This window comes from Otolemur garnettii, unplaced genomic scaffold (genome assembly GCF_000181295.1).
Source record: "Otolemur garnettii isolate 467f Iridium unplaced genomic scaffold, OtoGar3 scaffold00031, whole genome shotgun sequence".
In the NCBI taxonomy this organism is placed as follows: Eukaryota; Metazoa; Chordata; class Mammalia; order Primates; family Galagidae; genus Otolemur; species Otolemur garnettii.
This window is the reverse complement of record NW_003852426.1, coordinates 10,522,680-10,545,389: the sequence shown is the minus strand read 5'-3', so window position 1 is coordinate 10,545,389 and position 22,710 is coordinate 10,522,680. Positions and strand designations below refer to the sequence as shown.

Below are 22,710 nucleotides of genomic sequence, written 5' to 3'. Positions count from 1 at the left end.
CACTCAGATCGTAAGCTCTGTGAATCGTGCCCCTGGAAATGTGCAGTGCCCAGCCTGAGCAGTCTGACAGGAAGGGCTTGTCTTAGGCCCACCCGGTGTGTAACACAATAGACCTTCTCCTCACTCCAGTAGATAGTCACCTCCACTGCTGCCAGGGGTCTGTTTGAACTATCTCCCATTTCTACATTTCTTCTTTATTTTGGGGGCCCCTCTCCATGCCACCCTGTATGGATGGGAAATAAGGTAGGGGTTGGAATGGACGAGCCCTCTTCTTTGGGCCCCGTACAGGGCAGGCTAGTGGTTAAAAGTTAGAGTGTTCAGAGCCCCGAGTGACTCACCTGGTGAGAAGGATTAGTTATCAGCTCCTAGGCAGGCAGCAGCCACAGCCAACAGAGAATTAAACATGCACATTAGCCAAGAAGTTCAAGGACCCCAAAACAGCAGGACAGACACCAGGATCCCCCATCATCTACTCTGTCTACTGTGTCCCAGTGAGACCCCCATAGCTGGAGATAGGAACTGGAAGTAACACTGGACAGGAGCAGTGTCTAGCAGACGTGCATTCACAGAGAAGCCAAACAAAGCAGAGACCAGCAGCTCCTCCTGCCTGTCCAGGGGGATCCTCCTCCCCAGCCTGGGGGGGCCCCAGCTCCTGACTTCCCCCTCCCTGGGCCTTTTCTGCCTGTTCTTCCCTCTCCCCTGCTGAGAATATGCTGAGGGGATAGAGGCATTGTCCTCCCTGGAATAAGCTCATCTTTCTAAATAACAAAGGAGACCCAAAGAAGCTTGAGCTGGAATCTATATAGAAAGTTGTATTCATTCAGGCAGAAGAAAGCTAGTGTCCTTGAGTTGTGCCTTGCCCTTTGCCCCCTGCCCCTTGCCCCTTGTCCCTCCCCTGTCCTCTGATGCCTAAGGGGAGCAGAGAAGGCATAGCTTACACCTGTGCTCCCCGTTCCTGACACTGACAGAGCTGAAGCCACCACTCAGAACCTGTACGGGGCATGGAGAGAAGACTGTGTCTCAGGCTCCCAGACAGGGAGAGGAGGCAGCTCGGGCAACACAGCTTCTGGGGTCTCTCCAGCCCTGCTGCTGGGAATTCAGTCCCAGAGATGTGATGGCCTGTTGAATGGCAGGAGGCAGGAGCTGGACTGAGTGGGCTCAGAGAGGAGGGAGGCAGAGAACAGAATGTCTTTCTCAACTTGCCAAGCTGGAGGCCCTGGACCCAATTTGTCCTAAGCCCCATACCTGTTTCTCCTGACTGGCCCCACCCAGCCCACCTCAGGGCCCTATAGACTAGGGAGGCTGGGCCAGACCCCCTGGCTGGGGAAGACTCAGAATCAGGGATTCTGATTCTGGGGACTGAAATCTGGGGACTGAAAATCGGGGATTTTCAGCTGGTGTGCCACAGCACACAGTGTGCTGTCAGAGGATCTTAGGTGTGCAGTGAACATTTTTAAAGATCATTAATTAAATTACTTCCAAGGAAGTTCAAAGCACAATAAGTATATTCTTTTTTTTACTCTTTTTTTGGATCAACATAGTCTAAGTGTGCCGGGAAAGTTTAGCTACAGGTTCAAGTATACTGTGAGTTAGGAAAAAAGTTGAAAAACACTGGACTAGGAGGAGGTGTGTGATTGCCATGTCTGGCACGCCTCCTGCACATGCTCCTCTGTCCTCGGCACCACACAGGGAGCCCGGATTCACAGGAGCCAGCCTGACATGGGCATGGGGCTAAAAATGCATCCTGGAATCAGGAGTATAGAACCAGATGCTGTGGGCACCCACGTTTAAAGCAAATAAATAATCATTTATTTTTTTCTAGAACCCCAAGATCGGGTCAGAGCCTGACCTCCACTCCCACCCCTTTGGACAGTGCCCTAGGATAGCAGCTACATGTGTCCTTGGTCATCCACAGGTCTGGACTTGGCAGAGAGCAGGCCAGGGCACCCTCTCCAGATCAGTGAAGAGGCCAGCTACAACATCCAGCCACTGCTCAGGACCAGGAGGGCAGAGACCTCCCGCATTGGCACCTGGGGAAGTCCTCAAGACTGGAACCCTAGGCTGAGTAGGGAAGATGAGGAAGATGGCAGGCAGCACAGCCCAGAGAGGAAACAGTCCCTCTGAAGGTGGCCAGAGAGAAAGCAAGTGCCTGAGGCCTTCAGGCTAGTAATTCCCAAAGTAGACCTGGGGGGAGGACCCCGCTATGCTAGTTACAGAGTGGAGTCCTGGGCCCCCATGTAGCTCCTGAACCACATTCATTTAAGGATTAGTTCTGAAAATCAGCATTTTTGGCAGTCTCGCAGGTACTCTGCATAGTTCAAGACCCCTGCCTCAGAGATGCCCTGATTTCTGCTACCAGCTCACCCCTTCCACACTTCCTCTGGCCAAACATCTGCATGTGCAGCCTAGAGGAGGAGCTCAGGGCTCCTTGGGGCCTCCAGGCCCAGCCCCAGCCTCAGCCCCTGCAGTGACCTGAAGCAGCCCCCTTCACCTTCCTTACAGTGTGCTCAGCAACTCAACAGGGTGCTGGGAGACAAAATCTGGTGGAGAAAGCAGTTTGAAAGTGATTCGCCTTCTAGGTCTAGCCCTCAATCCTGGGCCACCAAGAGCAGGGGTCAACAGTGGCCAGGCCTTGCCCCTCCATGCCCAGTGCTCCAGAATGACAGTGAGACATGGACAAAACACTACTGCAACACTACAGTGGGGTGTTTCCCCTCCTGGAATGCACACCTCTAACTCACATCTGTGTCCCCCGCAGACACATGGTACCTCATAAAGAATAAAATCACTCAGTATACATGTGAGGAAAGGACAGGAAAGAAAGAAGGGAGGCAGGGAGGCAGGGAGGCAGGGGGAGAGGACAGAGGCAGGGGGAGGCTGAGGTTTGGGTTCAAGGGTATGGAGTGTGGAAGTCAAGGCCCAAGAGACCAGAGGGGGCAGGGTCTTACCTGGTGCCTCTGATAAGCTGAGAACATTTTTTCAAAATCCTCTAGGTCCAGAATCCGAAATACCTGCATGTCATCTATCTCATTCCATACGGTGCCAGGGACACGCTCCTACAATTCAGGGTAGGGAGATGTCACCGCGGTTGATCCAACTCTTTCATTATAGACATGCCAGTGCTTCCCCAACCCTACCTGTCCCCCAACTCCCCAACTACACATATTACAACAACCAGGATTTTCAGACCTTCCGAGAGTCAATTTCTCCCCTCAACCTCCATCCTCTTCAATTCTGCTCCAGAGAGGAGGCCAGAACCAGCCTCCTCTTCCTCCTCCCTCTTGTGTGGGGCCTACGTAGCATGTTCCCAAAATCACTGGAAGTGTTGGAGGGATGGGTGGGTAGTGTGAAAGAGGGTGCTCTGTGTTCCTTCCGGAAGAGCAGAGACAGAGGCAGCGTTCTTAGGGTGCTCCACATAGATCCTCCCTACAGGGCAGGGGTGGTCATTTATTCTCTTGAGGGTCTTCCTCCCACCTTCCCAGATTCCCAGAAAGTGGACAAACGCCAAAGGCTGGGACACCTGGCACCTGCCGTGATTCTACTCAGACTGCATGACTGAAATTGCAGAGCCACAATTTCCCTTTGGGCCAACCACAGAAAGGAGTCCCCATCCTTTATGATCAGGATGGCCCCATTGCCTTTCCTCTGTGTAGGACCCTTGCGCTGGGATCTGGAGAGGAGCTGGAAACCAAGCCAAGAAAAACCGGAGACAAAGCCACAGCAGAGAAGCAGCACCCTGCTGCTGATCCTACCACCGAGGACAGGATCTGGGCTCGGGGCACAGACAGCAGCAGTGTTCCAGCTCTCTCCTCCTGGGAACCCTTCCCTCATCCAGAACTTTGTCGTGCCCAGAGGGTAGCTAGGGAACCTTCTTTATGCCTCTCTCTCCTCCCTACTTTTCAGCAAGACTTGGAGAGAGAAACATACCTTTCACTCACTTTTATTTTCTTAAACTCTGGAAAGGGGAGGCTAGGCCAGAGTCGGGGGGTGGGGACATTCCTGTGGCCTTCTGAAGGCCAGGGACCCTCTTGTGGAATGCTGGGCTGGGAAGCTCAGAGCAGCAAGGAATACAGGCAACTGGCCAACCCCAACACAGACGCATTCTTTTCATGGCAGGAACAACTGTTCTGAGTGCGTGTGTGCGTGTATGCTCATAGGCATGCGCATGCACGGGGTAGGACACAGGATTGGGACAGGAGTTAGGCTCCTGGGGAGGGGGCCATGGGAAGCAGAGAGGAGATGGGAAGGGAATGGAATGGGGGAAGGCAGGTAGGTGGCTTGCTGGGGCAGTGGAGGGGGCTGTGGGACCCAGAGTCTACTCTGCAGGGAGACCTCTATCTACCTCTAGGCCTGGGGTGGAGGTGGGGGAGAGAAGGGCCCACAGAGTTAAAGCTTCCCATCCTCATTTTTTTTTTTTTTTTGCAGTTTTTGACTGGGGCTGGGTTTGAACCTGCCACCTCTGGCATATGGGGCCAGCGCCCTACTCCTTTGAGCCACAGGCACCACCCCCATCCTCATCTTTATCCATGGTGAGGCCAAGGAGAGAAGGAAAGGGCTAGAAGTAGAAGGAGAGAGCTGGATGGTCAGCGCTGGGAAGAATTTCCTCATGAGACAGCAAGCTGAGCACCCTGGCTCTCTCTCACTTCTTCCCAAACACTGCCCTCCCCGCCGCCCCCAGCTTCCCTACATTTGCCAGAGAAGGACTAAGGCTCTGCGTGGAGGTATACCTGCGGTCTGCAGCCAGAGGGAGGTGGGTCTGTTCCTAATGGTCCCAACATCCTAGCTTTCACCACGTCACCCTGATATGCCCACTTAGTGTAATAATTCTCAAATTTAATTTTCCACGACTCTAGCCAAGAGCCCATCATCTCCTGTCTAGACTCCTGGGACTTCTCACCCTACCCCCACCCCTGCAGAGATAGCCTTTACATGCCAGAGAAATCTTTCCCCAAAGCACATTTCATTCTGTTTCCCTCATAGAAGATTGCCTTTGGGGTCAGGCAGGCCCCAGGGGCTGACGCTCCCAGCACTGCCATTGTGTGGGACTGTGGGTAAGTGGAGGGGTACTATCCTTCCCCATGGCACAAGAAAAGAAACTGAGTCCCACTGAGCTGACGTGAGGATTAAGAGAGACAACATACTTAAATATACATGGCTGGGCCAGAATAATAATTAATCTAATATCATTATTAAGACTTTCCATATGCCAGCCACTGTTCCAAGTACTTTATAGGTATTAAGTGAATTACTCCTTACAGCAATCCTTTGAGGTAGAGATTATTATTACTTCAGATCAGAACTGATACCTGAAGTCCAAACGACTCAATAACCTGCCCATCACACAGTCAAGGCTTGGGACTCAAATAATAGATTCTCAAATATTATTCAACGCCCCTCCACCCTACTTCTGCGGACAATATCTGCAACTTGTACAAGTGTCCACCAAACGTACACTTTCCAGTCTGGGAATCAAACTCTGGCCTGCTCTGGGCCCCAGGGAATTTGTATAGACTTCACTATTGTTTGACCTTGGAGAAAACCCTCAGCACAAAGCTGCATGTGATGAAAATGGTGCAAAAATATTAGTTGCCCTGTCTTGTCTTACTTAGTGAATGACACACCCGATAGCTTCTCATTACATTTTTGAAACCTTATACATTGTGCGTATAGGAGACAAACAATATTATTTCTCTTTTTGCCACAATAAAATATATAGCATTCCTAATCATGCACATCGGTTCTGCAGAGCTGTTTGGCTTTCTGGCTCACCCTGTGGCCGTGGAAAGGCATCTGCAGAGCACAACTGTACGTGCAGCTGTCGCAAACTTTACATCATCTTGTTTCAAAATGCTGCTAACAGGTGGCTCTAAAACTTTAATGACTTAGATTGGAGAGGTTATCAGAGACCCAGGAAATTATGAATGGGCTGTATTCCATTTCATCTTTCCACCTAGATTATAAAACCGGAGGTAGAAGACATCCTAGACATGATTCACAGGTGAGCAAACTGAGTTGCAGACAAGATGAGTGGTTTAGGCAGCTCACACAGCTAGTTATTTAAAGCCAAACTCGGTTTGGTTGGAGGTAAGAACCTTTCTCTCAACCTGCAGGGTCTCTCTCTCTCTGTGTCTCCTTGAACAGACTTCCTGTTTTGGCAGAGCCTAAGCTCTGACAGGGCAAGGTCGTCTCTTACCTTTTATTATTATGCATCACAACCCCCATCACGAAGCCCCCCATTCAGCAGCCTTCAGACTGACAGGCTGGCCTTCTGTTAGAAGTCACCTGACCAGCAGCTAGCCCCTAGGCAGCAGGCTCACTTCTGCCCCCGACTTTGAGCTCACTGAAGCTCACACAGAATGGTGCAGTTATGAACTCCCCCATAGTCCAACAGACCCATCTAACAAGGCCAGAGTGGATCCATCAGTCCCAGCTCTGAAGGGGTATGTGCATAGCTGCTGTGAAAGTGTGGGTGTGAGTCAGGCCAACTGAAACCAGTTGCTGTGTGAGTGTTACCTCAAGGACAAAGCCCCTGGGACTTGCCATGGCACAGAAGCAGGGGCAGGCAGCTGGGGCTGGCCTTCCATTACTAAGGGTCTTGTGGATTCAGGGCATCTCTGCTCTGTGCTCATGAGAGTCCAGTGGATGAATCAGCTCCCACATGTGGGCCTGGGATTGGTGATCATGGTGGACATACTCGGGAAAGCCTCTCTGCTGGTCTGGAGTTAGCCAGTGTGCACCCCCCTCCCCCAGGAGGATGTCAAAACGGGCACACCCTGACATCAGGCTCTCAGTCCTTCAGACACATTGCCCTGATCTTTACCAAGACATGGACCTTACCTCAAGCCCTTGCCTATTTTCCCACCTTTCTCCTCAAATTGACCCTGTCCTTGAAATTCTGGCCCAGCACTTGCTTTCTCTGTTTCTGTGACTCCATTCACCCTCAGCTCACACAAATTCCATTTTAGGTGACTTTGTCAATGTGTGCATTGCCACATGCCAAGCATCTCTTCCAATGTAGATGATCACCCCAGTGGACAGTGAGCTGCCCAGCACAGCAAACCCCTGTTCTGCGTCCAGAGTGACTGCCCTTACCCACCAGTGAAGGGGCCCCTGCCATAGGACAGCAAACCTGCTGGCCCTTCCTGGCCACTCACCTCATTCAGCTTGACCCAGTTGAAGGACTTCAGTGGGTGGGAAGGCTGGGGGACACGCTTTTTCCTGAGTGGGACATCACTGCTGGTGTAGGGGTCCTGAGGGAGGGGTGGGCCCATGCCAAAGCAAGGTGGAGCACCTGGGGGAGTAGGGGCCCCCCCAGGTGGAAGGGGAGGGGGCGGGGGTGGAGGGCAGCAGCCAAAGGGAAGAGGAGGTGGGGGTGGAGGCAGGTCACTGGTTGTCATGGAGGAAGACAAGGTCAGTGGGCCCCCAGGGGGAGGCGGGGAAGATATAGGGCCTGTCTGTGAGGAGATAGAAAAATCGAAAGGATAAAGCCATTAGCACTGATGCTGTTTAGGTCCCCACCACCATTCCCTTCCTTACTTTATTCTCCATCTGTACTAAACCCCGTGTGCTGCTCTCACCTCCCACATGCACTGAGCTCTATTCTCTCTCTCTACATTCAAACATCCAGAACGCAAATAACCACAGACAGGAAACACATATGATCACACACACACACACACACACACACACACAGAGAGAAACCAGTCAGAGTCACAGACATCACCAAGCAACAGCAGGATTGATGCATACAGTTGTACAGGCTACTGACTGCACAAGGGCCTCCAGCTTAGAGGGAGAAGGAGAACTAAATCCCACCTGCACTCTGCTTTCTAAGCTGTGCTTCCTGTGACAGTGTCACGGAAATTATATTTTCTAATTAACACAAAAGTACCACCCATACAGCCCAGGGGGCCCTTCTATCCTGGCCTGAGGGCCACCTCTCTCCTCTCCCTCATGCTGGGGTCCTTAGCCTCTCGGAAAACCTGCTCTGCACACCCTGTCCTGAAGCCCAACTCAACTCTGTAAAAGGGGGAGGGTGCCTGCGTACTGAGAGCTCATTGAGCTGGGCCACCAGCTCTGCCACTTGTCCTCGAGCCTGGCGCAGCTCCTGGGACTCCCGGGCCAGCTTGTCCTTCATTTTGTTCAGCGCCCGCATCATCTCCTCCTTCTCCGCCGTCTTTGTTTCACATTCCCGCTCCTTCCTCTCCAGCCGGCTCACCAGCTCCATGTGTTCTGGAAGGGGGTGGGACAGGAGAGTAGATGGGGCACAGAGTGTGAGTGTGTGCTCCCCACCCGGGAGAGGACGGCAGGTCAGGGGTGTGGAGCGCGCAGCGGGTTTAGACAGACCCTCTCACCTTTCCGGAACTTCTCTGCCTGGTCACGCCACTGTTTCACTTCGTTCTCATTGATGAGCCTGTGGGGCACAGGAGGAAGGGCAATGTAGTTGTCGACTGCTGGCCCACAGTTCCCCAGAACACATCATCTTTCTATCCCCATGTGGGTACCCTGATCTCCAGTCTGTCCAGCCACACTAAAGAGGCTAGGAATTTGACTTCCCAGATGTCTCTCCAGGTCCCTATCCCCACCTAGTTCACATTATGTGTCTGTATGAGTGGTCAGATCTAAAAGGATCCTGAGATACCTTATAATTCGGCCCCTGCATGATACAGTTAAAGTACTAAGGCTCTGAGACCATACCTGGGGGTGAACTAATTAATGTTACAACTAGAACCGAATCACAGGCTTCCCTAAGTTATATGATTTGTACCCCTGTGTAAAAATAGGTTTGCATTTGAGAGAAATCAAAATACTGGCCCTACCAAGGTCCTGACTTCCAAAGCCCAGTGTACAAGAACAAGTGAAATGGACCCCCCACACCAAAAATACAGAGTGAGTGCAATGCGGTGAAACACAGGAAGGTCTCGTTCATGTCAAATTCCTGGAACAAGTGTTAAAGATGAGCTTTTACCTTGACACTAAGGCATAAGAGAGGGGAAATCCCTCTCAAGTGGATTGCAATAATCACTTCTTTTGTAAATCTGGAAATGTGGAAGAGTCAGATACAGGACTCTTGGTGCCCTCGACCATAAGGCAGGGGCAGAGTATGGGGGTGATTTGTGTTTGATGTAGAGACTTCTCTGGAGACAGTCATTGCTGTCACCCCCAACGTGCTACCTCCTTCACCACCATCCAGAGCAGGGGTTTCTTTGGGCACACCCCAAGAGTTGTGACCCTTCTTCCCTGAAATTGGGAGCAAGTCAGCATAGAGTAAGGTCTGACTCAGGGCCACGTAAATCCAGGGGATATGGAAGGATTGACCAGGGAGGGCTGCTATGCTGGGAACTGCAGGCACTCCTAGAGTTTGTTGGTACAGGAGACTGCATGAGGGCCAAGGACTGCCATGGGCCCAATGGGAGCCTGATGGAGGAACTGGGCTGAAGCTATTGTTAAGTCCTGTCCCGGAGTGCTGCTCCTGGGAGAAAACCGGTAGCACATGCACTGTGCATCTGCGCATTCGATATTGCCAGTGAACTGGAGGTGATAGAGACAATCACCAGCTGGAAAAAAATCCTGCACAGCCAGTGAGCGAGATTCTGTGGCCAGAGGCACCCAGCAGGAACTTTTGAAGATTCCAGGAACACTGACGTCTTTACCCATGTGCCAAGCCTGGAGAGCAAGAAGCCTGTTTACTAAGTTATCTGATCAAGTAAGACCTTTTCCCCTTTTCCTTCCTGTGCCTAGAGAGTCAGAAACTGGTTAGTTAGTGGAAGGGTAGGGTAGGAGAGGGGTCAGAGGAGACAAAGAACAGAGAAAAGCAGGCAAATATCACATGTGTATATACACGCACACACATGCACACACATGCACCCTTCCCACCCCGGTGGCAGAGCAAGACTGAAGGCTAACCCAAATTGAGAACGTTTGATTCACATCTGGAGCTAGTCCTCCTAGTTGCAGACTTAAGGCTATGTTGCAGCTTGAAGTGACTTTAGCACTTCTTCAGGGTGTCCCAAAAGTTACCCCTAAAATTCCCATAGGTAAGAAAAAAATGGAAAATTGTAGCTAAGTGCACTTTTATTTACAAAATATTCATTACAAAATCTTACAGAGCGGTGGCGAACATGTAGAGAATATTTTGTAAATATTTTGCAAAATTGCGTAATAAATATTTTGCAAATAAAGGTACAGTTAGCTACAATTTCCCATTTTGCCTATGTATGGTGACTTTGGGGACACCCCGTATTACCCAAGAAGGAGCAAAAACTTCACTGGACCTGAGCTTTCCTTCTCTGGCTATAGAAAAGTGTATACGTGTAAAAGTCTCCCCTCTAAATAGTGTAAAGAATTAGTAGAAAATCCAACTAAAGCTGCCTTCCCATTACTTTCCTGGCTGCATTCATCCAACATACCACTTAAGATTTCTACTACATCAACATCTAATTATTTGTGCGAGTGAAAACAGTAGCAAGAATCGCTAAAACATCATTTTCTTCTTGGCTTTAGAGTTCAATACAGTGAATTATTGCAAGCCAACTTGCCTCCTTAAGGGCAATTGGTTCAAATTCATACTTATAGTTAAGTAAAAGTATAGAATTAATAGTGCACTAATGCAAGGTTGTATTATTTAATTGATGTGGATTTAAATCTGTTTCTCTGAGTTTCTCTACATCCAGGGTCAGTATGAGATGATATGTCAGTAGGCCTTAGGCTCTGATAAGCTCCTCCAATAGACTGTGATCAAATGACCACATTCTGTCTCAGTGGTCCACAAACTTCCCATAATGGGCCAGAGCAACTATTGCAGGTATTACATAACATTGACAGAGACTGTACATGGGACGTAAAACCTGCAATAGTTTGCAGGTTTTCATAAAGGGCCAGTGCAACGATTGCATTTTTTTGTTTGTTTAAAATGTAAAAGCTATTCTTAGCTCGTGGGCCATACAAGAAGGAGCTGGAGGAATGGAATTAACATATACACTGCAGTTTGCTGACCACTGTTCTGTTAATGGGTTTACATTTCCCCTCTATCCAACGCATGCCATGGGTCATTAAGAATTAGGTGCATACCCTACACATCTGTGCCACCCAACACAGTAATCACTAGCCATATGGCATGAGGCTACTCAAATTTAAACCTTCTGATAGGCTGAGAGAGTTCTATTGGCTGATGCCTCTCAAGACCCATTTGGGGTGTCTGGGTTGAGAAAGGGTGCTGAGGTTTCCCTGGTGAGACAAGAGTGGAGAGTGAAGAGGAAGGCGAACCGAGGCTGGCCACTGCTCACATGTTGACGATGTTCCTCACATTGAAGTTCTCCAAGGGAGCCAGGTCGGGGTCCATGCCCCGCTCATCCTGGAGGACGATCTGCTGGAGGATACGGTCCAGGAGCTGCCACTGCTGGAAGTAGCCACCATTCCGCTTGTCTGGGGGATGACAGGCACCATGTCCTTACTGAGCCCCTCAGTCCCAGGTGCCCTGCCCTTCCCCACTCACAGTGAGCTCCTGGTCTGGTGGAGGAGGCAGCACCAGTGTTGATAACATCAACTCTCTAATCCAGTTATCTCCCAATTATCCGCAACAGACCTTCTGTGAAGGTGTCAACCACCTCCCCCACCCTGACACTGGGTATATTTCTCTACTACTGAAATCCTTCTGGCTGCCCTTCTTCCCTGTTTGGACCTGGGGTATACTGTGCCTTGGGAATGGAAATTACTTTTTACATTATCTATAAAAAGCACCTGCTTCCAAATATTACATGCTGAATAATGAGGTCTCCAGGGAAATTAAGAAAAAAAAAAGATTTTAGGATTATCTACACTACTGCTGTACAGAGAAAGATGAATGGAAGCTGATTACAGGTGTGCACTGAGAGTCAAAATGAGTTAGAGAAGTGCTTATTGGCGCCTGAGAAGATTTCTTATGGAAATTTCTTGTGGTGACCTTGAACTGTGAAGGCAAATGGATTGTGTGTTGTGTGTGATCTCACAGCCCCCCCTCATCCTCGCTAATGACAGTCTGGCTGAACATGGACTTCCTTTTTATATGATAGCCACAAGCTCTCAGTCCTTGGTTCTTGATCCCAAGCACTTGTCTTGACTGACTGACCACCACAGAAAGCCAAGCAGTGCAATCCTGGTATCAAAGTCAAACTATAATGCCTACAAGTAGATCAGGTCTGCAAAAGTCTGATTTGGGAGCAGAACTCATAGAGGGACCCATTGACACTGTCCATGGAACATCAACACAAGAACCCCTGGGAGCAAAAGGTGTCGGGTTTCCCAAGGACTTCCTTGTCTTCCATGAAGACCTTCCGGGCTGAGTTTTAGAGAAATGACAGTTTCCTGGTCCATTGCACCAGCCCCTTTCCACCATTCCACTGACACATGCATTGCAGAAGGACCGTTTTCCATTTGCCTTTCCCCCAGGAAAATAGCATAAAGCCAGGCCACTGCTCATAGAGGTAGAACATGATTTAGCTAAACCCTTGACACCAAAGAAACATAAATCCCTTCTGGCGGTAAAGAACTTTTCAGCCTCAGATCCATTCACTGTAAACTGGAGACAACGATGTGTACTCTTCAGGTCACTCTGAGGTTCAGAGATGACATGCTGAAGGACCTCCTATCATGCCCGGCCCAGAGTTGTCACACAATAAATTATAGTTATCATCACCATCACTATGATCGCCAGTACCATCTTCACCACTGAGGGGAGTCTAGCTAGGCTGACCATTACGGTAAACCATACTAGCTTTCCAAATTTTCTTTTTTGTGCTGATCTTAAGTTCCAAATGAGTTAAAACTCATTTCAAATCATGTTCTGGGGTGGCTATTAGCAATTATGTATAATTTATTCAATCACTGCATACACCTGGATCTTAAGAACTGAGCCATCTGCTCTTGTCCATGCTGGCATTGGTATTTGTAGGGAGAGGCAGGGGTGTTAGGGTGGAAGCCAGCAAGGACTAGATAGAGGAGTAGATAAAACCTTAAAAAAAAAAAAAAAAGGCATGCTCATTCCACATCTGTGCAACTCCCCCAAGCATAAAACTTCTGCTTGGAACTCTCCAAGAGAACTGATCACTTCCCTGTCATGAGCTCACAGCCAGAGCTGTTTGATTTTTCAATGATCAAATGACTGCTTGTTGGACTAGAATGTCCGAGTTGCTCCGAGCCAAGCCCCCAGTTCCTTCTCCAGATGACAGTGGAGGTCTTGACTCCTAGGACGGAGGGAAGAGCTAGGGCCTTAGTCATCCAGCCTGGTCTCCCAAGGGTGACGCAGAGAGAGACATTGGCAGACTCCCAAATCCAGGGAGGTGCTGAAGCCTCACGTCAGCCTGCCCAGAGCCAGGGTACAGGTGCAGCTAAGGGGAGCGGCAAGTGCAGGGAACTCACAAGGCATCTGCAGGCAGTGGTGCAGGACAGAGAGCAGGCAAGGGTAGGCCTCAGTATGCTTCAGTTTCTTGTGGATCAGCTCAAACATCTGGGAAGCACTCTTTGTGTCGATGTGGACCTGGGGGTGAGGAAGGTACAGTGAACAGGGACCGCGTTGGGGAGATTAGGCCTTGTTTCTATCCACTGAGCCCCACCTCTGAGGACAGCTTTCCTTCCTGTCCCTCTGGCCCAGGCTGTCCTGTGTACTGCAGGGTGTCCAGCAGCATTCCTGGCCCATCAGAGGCTAATGGCATCCCTTCACATCAGCTTTGACGACTAAAAATGTATCTAGATGCTTGTTCCTGGGAGAGAGGAGAGCAAAATCGCCCCTTGCTGAGAATGCCTGATCCAAACTAAGAGAAGGAAGTGGGGACAGAGATGATTCAAAGTAGCAGGCAGCAGCTGGCATAGGTCCAGCAGCAGGTTTAAATCCCAGATGTACCCTCTAGTTGTATGACAACAGGTAAGCTGCTTATCCTCACTAAATACAGTTTCTTTACCTACAAATCTAAGGCTCCTAAAGCACCATCCAAAAGTGGGTTTCTATTTGGATAGGGATTTTATTAAGCAGCTGAGTTGGGTGTTTTCAGGGTTGTTAAGGCTAAAATGAAAATGCAATTTGGTTTGCTAAGCATGATCTGGTTAGGGATAGTGAGAGGTGACTCAGGAAATTGCTGGAAGGCAGGGGCAAAGTCAGCCCAGGAGAGGTATTTGAGACTAATCACATATAAGAATTTTCTCTTTTGGAGGGAGGGGAGGTTCCTATTCCTGTGTCCGGGGGCAGATGCCCTAGTAGGGGAGGTTACCAGAGCCAGCATACGTCCTGGGCTCTGGAGCAGGATGAAGCAGTGAATTATGTGTGTCATCTTGACTGGATTAAGGAGTACCTCTGTAGCTGGTAAAGGATTATTTCTGGGTGTGTTTGTGAGGGTGTTTCTAAAGGAGACTGGCATTTGAATCAGTGCACTGAGTAAAGATCTACGCTCACCCAATCCAGATAGAGTGTGAGGAAAAGGAAAGGAGAATTCATTCTCTCTCTCTCTCCTGGAAAAGTGGGGCAGCCTTTATCTCCTGCCCTTGGACATCAGAATTCCAGGTTCTCCAGTCTTTGGAGACTCTGGAACTTGCACCAGTGGCACCTCAGACTATCTGACAGAATTACACTACTGGCTCCCTGGTTCTCCAGCTCACAGATGCCAATCACAGGACTTCTCAGCCTCTAAAATTATGTGAGCCAATTCCCCTAATAAGTGCCCTCTCATCCTTCTATCTCTCTCTCCAGCTACCCTACTGGGTATGTTTCCCTGGTGAAACTCTAACACACAGGACCTGGCCATGGGGGTTCCCACTAGGAAACCAAGCCCACACCGGCCCCACCTGAGCACAGGGTGTAGAGAAGTGGCTGTTTCCCCCTCCCCCCCTGGGGAGGCGGGCCCTGCTGCAATTGCTGTAGCCATGGCTCCTTACCATGTCAAACCTCCTGGCTAGCTCCAGGTCATCCTCATTCCGGACCATCTCGAAGAAGTCTAAATGCCTAGAGAGAGTAGAGAAATAGAGTGCACATTACAGCCTGGACATCCCTGGTGGAGGGTTACAGCCCCTTCAATACTTCCACCAGCTAAATCTGAAAGCTTTATCAGGTAGCCCAAGAAAAAAAAAAAAACAGAAAAAAGCCACTGTCTAGAGGCCAACATTCCCCCTCCTTAATAAAATCCCATGACTCTCCTCTCTGGGGAGGCCAGCTCCGGGTTCCTTCACCATAGGCTAGGTTTCTCGGTTTTGGCACTATTGATATTTGGGGCTGGATGATCCTTGATTAGGGGAGTCTGATCTGTAAATTGTAGGGCGTTTAGCAGCATTCTTAGTGTCTGTCAGTGTGATAGTCAAAAGTGTCAGCTGGGGGATAAAACCACCTCAGTCAAGGGCCACCGCCCTACAGCTACCTTCCCCTGTGTTCTCATCCTGCCCTGGAGTCAGCTTTCAAAACCAATTTCTCCTCCCCCACCTGCACACTCATCCACTCCTACCTCAAGAGGAACCATCTTATCCCTTAAAACCCAGCATAAAAAAATAACCTGCACTACAGGGACAGAACTGAGGGATCTCACTGGTGTCACACAGGAATTGAATCATGCCCTTTGCTACAGGGCTCTAAGGTAGGCACTGTGGGCAGGGCCCTTCTCTATAAGCAGGAAAGGTACCACAGAACACTTAGCATTCCAGGCCCCCAACAACCATTGCCCCTACAGACCAGCGTGGAAACTAAATACCCCCACATTTCCAAATGCCCCCCAGGGGGCAGCACAGCCACGGTTGAGGACTGCTGGGTTCACCTGTGGATAACACCAGAGGTGAGACCGGAAGTTCAGCCTAAGAGGACAGGTGAGCATGCCTGCCCACACAGCGCTGATTCTGAAGCTATGCTGGCTACGGCAGGTGGGCTCAGTGAGAAGGGCAGACTTCACAGAGGTCCTGACCGTCCCCACTGAGGCACTGTCCCCACAGGCCTGCAGCGGGCATGGGGGGCTTGGGCCTTACTTGTCCAGGATGGCGTTCTCGTGTTGCCGGAGTTTGTCAATCACAGGCTGTATTCCCAGCATCAAGAACTCATACCGTAGATGTAGGCGGAACTCCAGGTTATCCTGGGGGCCACCAAGGGAGGATCAAACTCATTTTCGCAATTTCCACAATAGTTCCTCTTCACCACCCCAGCCCTGGTCCCACCACACCTTTTGCAGCAAACTCGCTTGAAGCTGCTTCAAGTCCCAGAGCTCCAAGAAAGAACATCTGGGCAGTGGGGGAGAGGGGAGACGTCCCTGACCTTATTATCTCTATTTAGGCCACCTGCCTCACTTCCTTCAAGCCCCTCACCAGTCTTTGGCCATTCAAAAGCAATGTTTTAGAAAAATAGGAGCACAGGCTTTGGAATCAGACAGATCTTGGTCCAAATCCCTGCTCTGCCACTTACTGCCTTGGGAAAGCTTTAGTTTTTACCATTTGTAAAATGGGCATAACACTACCTGCCCACAAGGATGTGTTACCAATCAATTAGAGCAGCCACCAGCCACAAATAGCTGGCACTAACAAAAGTGATGTCAGCATCTTAGGGACAGACCCTTTCCACAACCCACCTCACCTAACACTGGTCATCAGGACTGGCTGCAAAAAAAGTATCTTGGAAGAAAAGACGGAAACATAGAGATCACTGAATGCCCCTTTGGCCCCTTTTATTCTTCAAGTTGAACTTGCCCAGGATGTCTGATTGCCTTAGAATTTGGGAAATTCTCCTGCTCTCCAAGTTATTTTAATGTTACCATTTTTATAGTCTGAGAATCTCATTCTGACCCCCAAAGAAGGGAAAGCAGAAACTGTACCTTCTAATAGAAGGAGCAAGAGAAGTATGACCAGCCAACCAGAAGCCAGCTTAGAAGCAGAGCTCTAGAAAGACGGCCCCAAACTTGTCCCCTTCCCATCAATAACGCACCACCACCCTGAGCCACCTTCAACCAGCCTAGCTTGGGAGCTGTCTGGGAAATTCATGACGCATGATACTGAGTGGGAAACTCCCCAGGTGCTTTCCTGGGTTTAGGTAAAATCAAAAAGAATTGTATGGGGAAGCCAAACAGGAATTAGGCTTCACCACAACTTCGAAGAGCCACCAGTAAGATCGGCCATGGGTGCACGCAGTCCACATCTGGCAGACAAGACACTGCCCTGGTGACAGTGAGTTCCACAACATGTAATTCCTTATTGGCCCCAAGTGAAGAAGGCAAGAGGTTATAAAGGCCACTTAAAGACAATGACAATAGTGGCAGACACACCAACCAGGTGCCTTGGCCCCTTCTCTCTGCCATTTCACCAGGCAGCACTCACACTCAACATTCCCACTCGGGTCCAGAAAGTCAGGCAACAGCAATGGCAGGAGAACGCGCCTTACCTCTCCAGCTCCAGCATTGAGGACAGCGTTGATGAAGGACATGATGGCTGTTTTCAGATTTACTTCATCCCGGTACCGGCCCAAGCTGCGATCTAGCTCATTCAGCAGGGTCTGGATGAAAAGGCAGGGCAGAGCAGCAGAGGAGGGCTCAGCACCCTATGCGTGCAGCCTCTGAGCCTTTGCTCCCACTGTTCCAACCCCCTGGAATGCCCTTTCTCTACTCAATCTCATCTATCCAACTTACCTGGGACCTCACCAAACCTGTCCTCTGCCTAGAGGCCCTCTTCCTTTGCCTTTCTATACTGCAGTCTCATCACTATCTCACTCCATTCAGCCTTTGGGGCATTGCTTATAGCTTGTATGGATTCCCTGACCAGCCTCTTGGCAGCAGAGACACCGCGTTTTATCCCTTTTGCATTTTCAGCAAAGAGGCAGAAGCCACTTTTAGCATGGAGTGAGTGCTCAAAACTGTGTGGTTATGGAATTAAAAAAAGAAAGCCTAGACTGGTGCTAAACCATAGAGTTTATAATGTCAAGAGACCACGGCTGCCAGGCACTGTGCTAAAACAATACTTGTCCATCTATTGGTAATTTCTTGGACAGGTCAGGGAAAAGAGGAGAACAGCATGGCCTCAGCTTTGAGGGCTGATTCCAGTGTCTCCACATTAGGCACTTACTGAGACACAAGGCCTAAAATCTTGACCCCAGGAACTACAGTCAATTCAATTCTTTTTTTTTTTTTTGAAATAGAGTTTCACTATGTCACCCGTGGTAGAGTGTTGTGGCGTCACAGCTCACAGCAACCTCCAACTCTTGGACTTAAGTGATTCTCTTGCCTCAGCCTCCTAAGTAGCTGGGACTACAGGTGCCCACCATAACACCTGGCTATTTTTTTGTTGCAGTTGTTTAGCTGGCCTGGGTTGGGTTCGAACCTGCCACCCGTGGTGTATGTGGTTGGTGCTGAAACCACTGTGCTATGGGTGCTGAGCCTAATTCAACAATCCTTGACTGAGCCTTTATCATGAGGCAAGCCTGGGCTCAGAGTTGTAGAGCCTAGTAAGTACCACAGGCCATATTCCAGCCTCCAGGAACCTGTGGTCTAGTGAGGAGGGCAAGTCCATTTCACACCCAAACTCATAACTCTTCAGGTCCTGCATGTCTACATAGGTAAGCTCTCAGGGTCCCAGTACTCTCTGCCTGTGACCTTCCAACAGCAGGCATGCACCACTTTCCTCCAGATTTTGCTATAAAGAATCCTCACTCCCAGTATGTGACACCCCTGCTACTCTGCTGCACCACCCGGGCCCTGGCCCCTCACCTGGAAGCGCGTTCGCTCTGCAGCATACACCTGGTAGTGTAGCATGGCCTGCAGCACCTTCTTGTGTCCACCAGGCACGAGGCACACAGCGCCCAGGATCTCCAGCACGGCCACCTTGGTCTTGCTGTTCTCTGTGCGCAGACTCTGGGCGATGGTGCTGATGGCTTCAGGCTGTGCCAGCACGTGAGCTCGCCCCTGGGAGTTGTTCATCAGTGCCTTGATGCAGCCAATGAGGGAGGTGTGGATGCGGCTCTCGCAGGTGGCATGGTCCATGCTCCGGAGGAAATTTAGCAGACAGGTCAAGCCCTCAAGCTCGATGAAGCGGGTCACAAACCTACCAGCCAGAACCATTAGCAAATATGGTTTGTTGGACTTGCATATGATTCCACATACATTCTGCAAATAGTTACCCCTTTACCCATGTACCACCATGCACCTTATTCTTCCTAAATGCTAAGTTCATTTATAAAGTTTATATGAAGCCCTGAAATCCTATCATTCTCACAGAAGACTGCATCTTATTTGCATCTTAAATACTGTGATTTGCATGTCATTGATGGCAGCTGCATAGCTGAAATAGTGTATATGTGAGGGAGATAATCCTGATAATTATTACAGCTGTTAAACCTGCAGATGCCTTTCCAATAAGGATGGGAATGAAGAGAAACACAGTTAGATAACAAAGAGGACTTCCAAACCGGGAGGGCACAGAGATCAAGGTTGGGGAAGATACATTTCAAGGGATCCTAAAGAAAATAGTAGCGTTATCTTGACCATTAGCAGAAAACATTAAAACATTAGTTCGGAGGTTCCTAACTTGGAGTCTGTGTTCCCCTAAAGGGTCAATGGATAGCATGTGGGGGTCCAAGGACCTGGATGGGAAAAGAAAATTACATTTTATTTTTGGTTACCTCTAACTAAAATTTAGCATTTCTCTCACTGTTAAATATAGGTGATAAATGACCATAGTATTAGCACGAGCGTGACTTTATCTTCCAAAGAAATCACAGTTATTTTCATATCAAATTACAGTTATTGCAGGTATCTCAAAATACCATTTGCACTCATCAGTACTTCAAAATGATGGTGCTTATCAGGTCTGCTGCTAACTCTCACTATTTAAAGCATAAAGGAGCACATTTATTACTATCTCACACATTTTTAATATTTGATAGCTGTATTTTAATTTAATTCATTTATTTTTTCTTTTTATCTATTTCATTTTAATGTTTAAGACCTGAGAATCTGCCTGTAAGTTTCATCTGGGTGCCAGACATCCACAGCGTGTGCATGCACAGACGCAGTTTAGAGTCTTGATTTAGAAGAATAATTATTGATCAAAGGGAACCACCATAAATAAGCAACGCATTTATCCCAAATGTACTTGTGTGTATATTGTCATGTGAAAATATACTTAGAATAATAGAAGAACATGCTCTCAAATTAAATTAAAGGTAGGTGATTTTTTTACTTTTTCTATTATGTGCTTTTCTGTATTCCACAGAAGTTCCACAAAGACAATGTGTAACTTCTGTAATCAGAATTTTATTAAGGGAAATCAAAATGAATTGAGGTGGAAGATGAACCTGTCAACTCCTCTCAACCCCTTTATTTCCTGACCATCTCATCCTTTCTACTCCCCTTTCCATATACCATGACCCCTCCCCGTCCCCTACAGGGCCATAAGGATTAGGGTGCTCCCAATCTCCTTGGGTTTCTGTTTCCAGTCTCATGGGAAGAAAGCTCAGTCCAGAAAACACACACACACACACACACTCACCCAGTCAAATGGATAGCTAGTAAATGGTTAACAACTAGCTCTTTGTGGTGGGGGGGAGGTATTTGGGGGGAAGAAAGGCCTGATTGTAGTGTTTGCTTATTTTATGTTATAAATACTCTCAGCATAGCAGATTTCAACCTATCAATATGACAGCATTGAACGTGGAGTTGGGAAGAGATGAACTGCTATACAGTCTTTCCACCATGCACATACAATGGGTACAAACTCACAAGCATATGTTATAAACAAATAGAAAAATAATTAGCTAATTACGCAGTGGTATTTGTTACCTTTGTTTTGATATTATTTATTTAATCTTAAATTTTCAAAATTCAAATTTTAATCAGAGCAGCGAGCAGACACAGTGGTTCACCTGCTGTAATCCTGGCACACTGGGAGGCCAAGGTGGGTGGATGGCTTGAGCTCAGGAGTTTGACCTGAGCAAGAGTGAGATCCTGCTCTCTAAAATATACATTTATATGTATATAGCCAAGCGTTGTGGCAGGAGCCTGTAGTCTCAGCTAGTAGGGAAGCTGAGGCAAGAGGATCACTTGAGCCCACGAGTTTGAGGTTGCTGTGAGCTATGATGCCACCATACTCTACTGAGGGTGACAAAGTGAGACTCTGTCGCAAAAAACAAAAACAAAACCCCACAAAACCTGCTGAAAATTTAACAGTCGGCTTTCACCGGCTGATATGAGCCAATTCCAGCACACCCCTGGGCAGCCCCAAGCACAAGGACACCACTAGATGTGGAAGTGGAGGGAGTCCTCCTGTGGTCCTGGGACACCCATCCCCTCTTCCTTGCCTGCCTGACTCCTGTTCCAGATTAACAAACCTCATCCAGAGACACCACATCTCCCCCTAGTGGTCGGAGTGTTTCTCGACGCACTCCACCTGCTTCCTGGCTGGGCGCTCTCCCTTGCCGCCCCCTTATTCTCAGAAAGCTCTGTCTTGTACACCTTGTCTGTTTGGCCACTCTCCTGTCCTAGTCCACACTTCTTCAAAAAAAATTCAGGTACTTGCCCTTGCTTCCTCTTTAGACAGCTCGTCGGAACCTGAGGTTTACCCACTTTCCTATGTCCATCTGCTCTCCACCCCTGCAACCCCCAAGGAGAGGAGGAAGATGAGCTGGGACGTGAGGTGAGCTGGAGTGGACTCTGGGGAACCCCAGAACCGAAGCATAGTTCTATGCCTCCGTGCGGGGTTCCCGGAAGTGGAAAGGCCGCAGCAGGAGGGGAAGGGAGGGGGTGGTTATCACCTCATGGGCTGCGTCCGGAGAGCTGTCTTCAGGTCTTCCACGACTTGGTTCCTCATCTCCGTCTCTTCCTCATCAAATGCGTACAGACTCTGCATCTGAGGGGCCCGCACGAAGAAGGGGACAAAGGTCCCTCTGCGCCATCTGTCTCCCAACCGCCTGCACCCCCAACCCAGGAGTGACCCGGGGGCTACCTGGCCTCAGGAATGGTTTACTAAGACAGACTCTGAGAATACCCATGTTCTGGGCCTGGACTGTACTTTCCTCATCTGTGAAATGGGGAGAATTATTGGCCTAGGCTATTTCTCAAGCCTCTGTAATATCCAAATGGGTTAATAAATATTTAAATGTTGGGGAACTCTAGGATTGAACACAGGAAGGGTGGATTATGATAAAATTTTGTTAATAACTGGAAAGCTGCAGACCCCCAGTTGAGTGGGGCTTGAGGAACAGCAAAGGTGGTTGGGTGTGGGTGTAGCATGGGATGGGGATGGGGGGCGTCACTCTCCTCCACAGCCTTTCCAGGTGGGGGCAGGGCAGGAGAGGAGGGCCACTCACTGCAGCCATGGAGTTGATGCGGTCAATGTAATAGTCAGGCCAGCTGGTCGCCAGCTTGTTGGGATCCTCCTGTTCCTGGAACAAGAAAGACAATGGTACCAACTAACCGGCAAGACAGGTCCATGGCCTGAGAGCCTGAATGTCAATCAATATCAGTCCTTCCCAGGTGGGGTAACTTGGTGGAAGTTACCCAATCTCCCAGGCTTCTATTTCTTCCTAGGTAAAATGCAGATAACAAACATTGAATTTCATAATCAATCATTGCTATGCTCAGAAACAGTGCACTGCTTTCAATGGGTACAAACCTGTGCTTACATTTTGGACATCTTTTTTTAAATTTGATTTTTCTGATAATCTCATTCTCATATTTTACAAGACTATCAGTCTGTGGCATATGGAAATTTTAAAACTTAGTCTTTCTTTTT

At 49.0% G+C, this 22,710-nt stretch overlaps 1 protein-coding gene across 1 annotated transcript in view; it reads right to left on the bottom strand.

Annotated features, from left to right (window-relative positions):
- DAAM2 (dishevelled associated activator of morphogenesis 2) overlaps positions 1-22,710 on the bottom strand; it is a 75,495-nt gene that overhangs the window by 13,249 nt on the left and 39,536 nt on the right. Inside the window, exons 4-16 of the mRNA XM_023512816.1 lie at positions 22,286-22,360; positions 21,731-21,825; positions 18,690-19,023; positions 17,372-17,482; positions 15,973-16,076; positions 14,902-14,968; positions 13,396-13,513; positions 11,286-11,424; positions 8,355-8,413; positions 8,048-8,232; positions 7,155-7,454; positions 2,920-3,056; positions 2,357-2,405 (exon numbers count right to left, since the gene is read on the bottom strand). Of these exons, the coding sequence (XP_023368584.1) occupies positions 2,357-2,405; positions 2,920-3,056; positions 7,155-7,454; positions 8,048-8,232; positions 8,355-8,413; positions 11,286-11,424; positions 13,396-13,513; positions 14,902-14,968; positions 15,973-16,076; positions 17,372-17,482; positions 18,690-19,023; positions 21,731-21,825; positions 22,286-22,360 (1,773 nt within the window). The remainder of the gene's footprint in view (positions 1-2,356; positions 2,406-2,919; positions 3,057-7,154; positions 7,455-8,047; positions 8,233-8,354; positions 8,414-11,285; positions 11,425-13,395; positions 13,514-14,901; positions 14,969-15,972; positions 16,077-17,371; positions 17,483-18,689; positions 19,024-21,730; positions 21,826-22,285; positions 22,361-22,710) is intronic.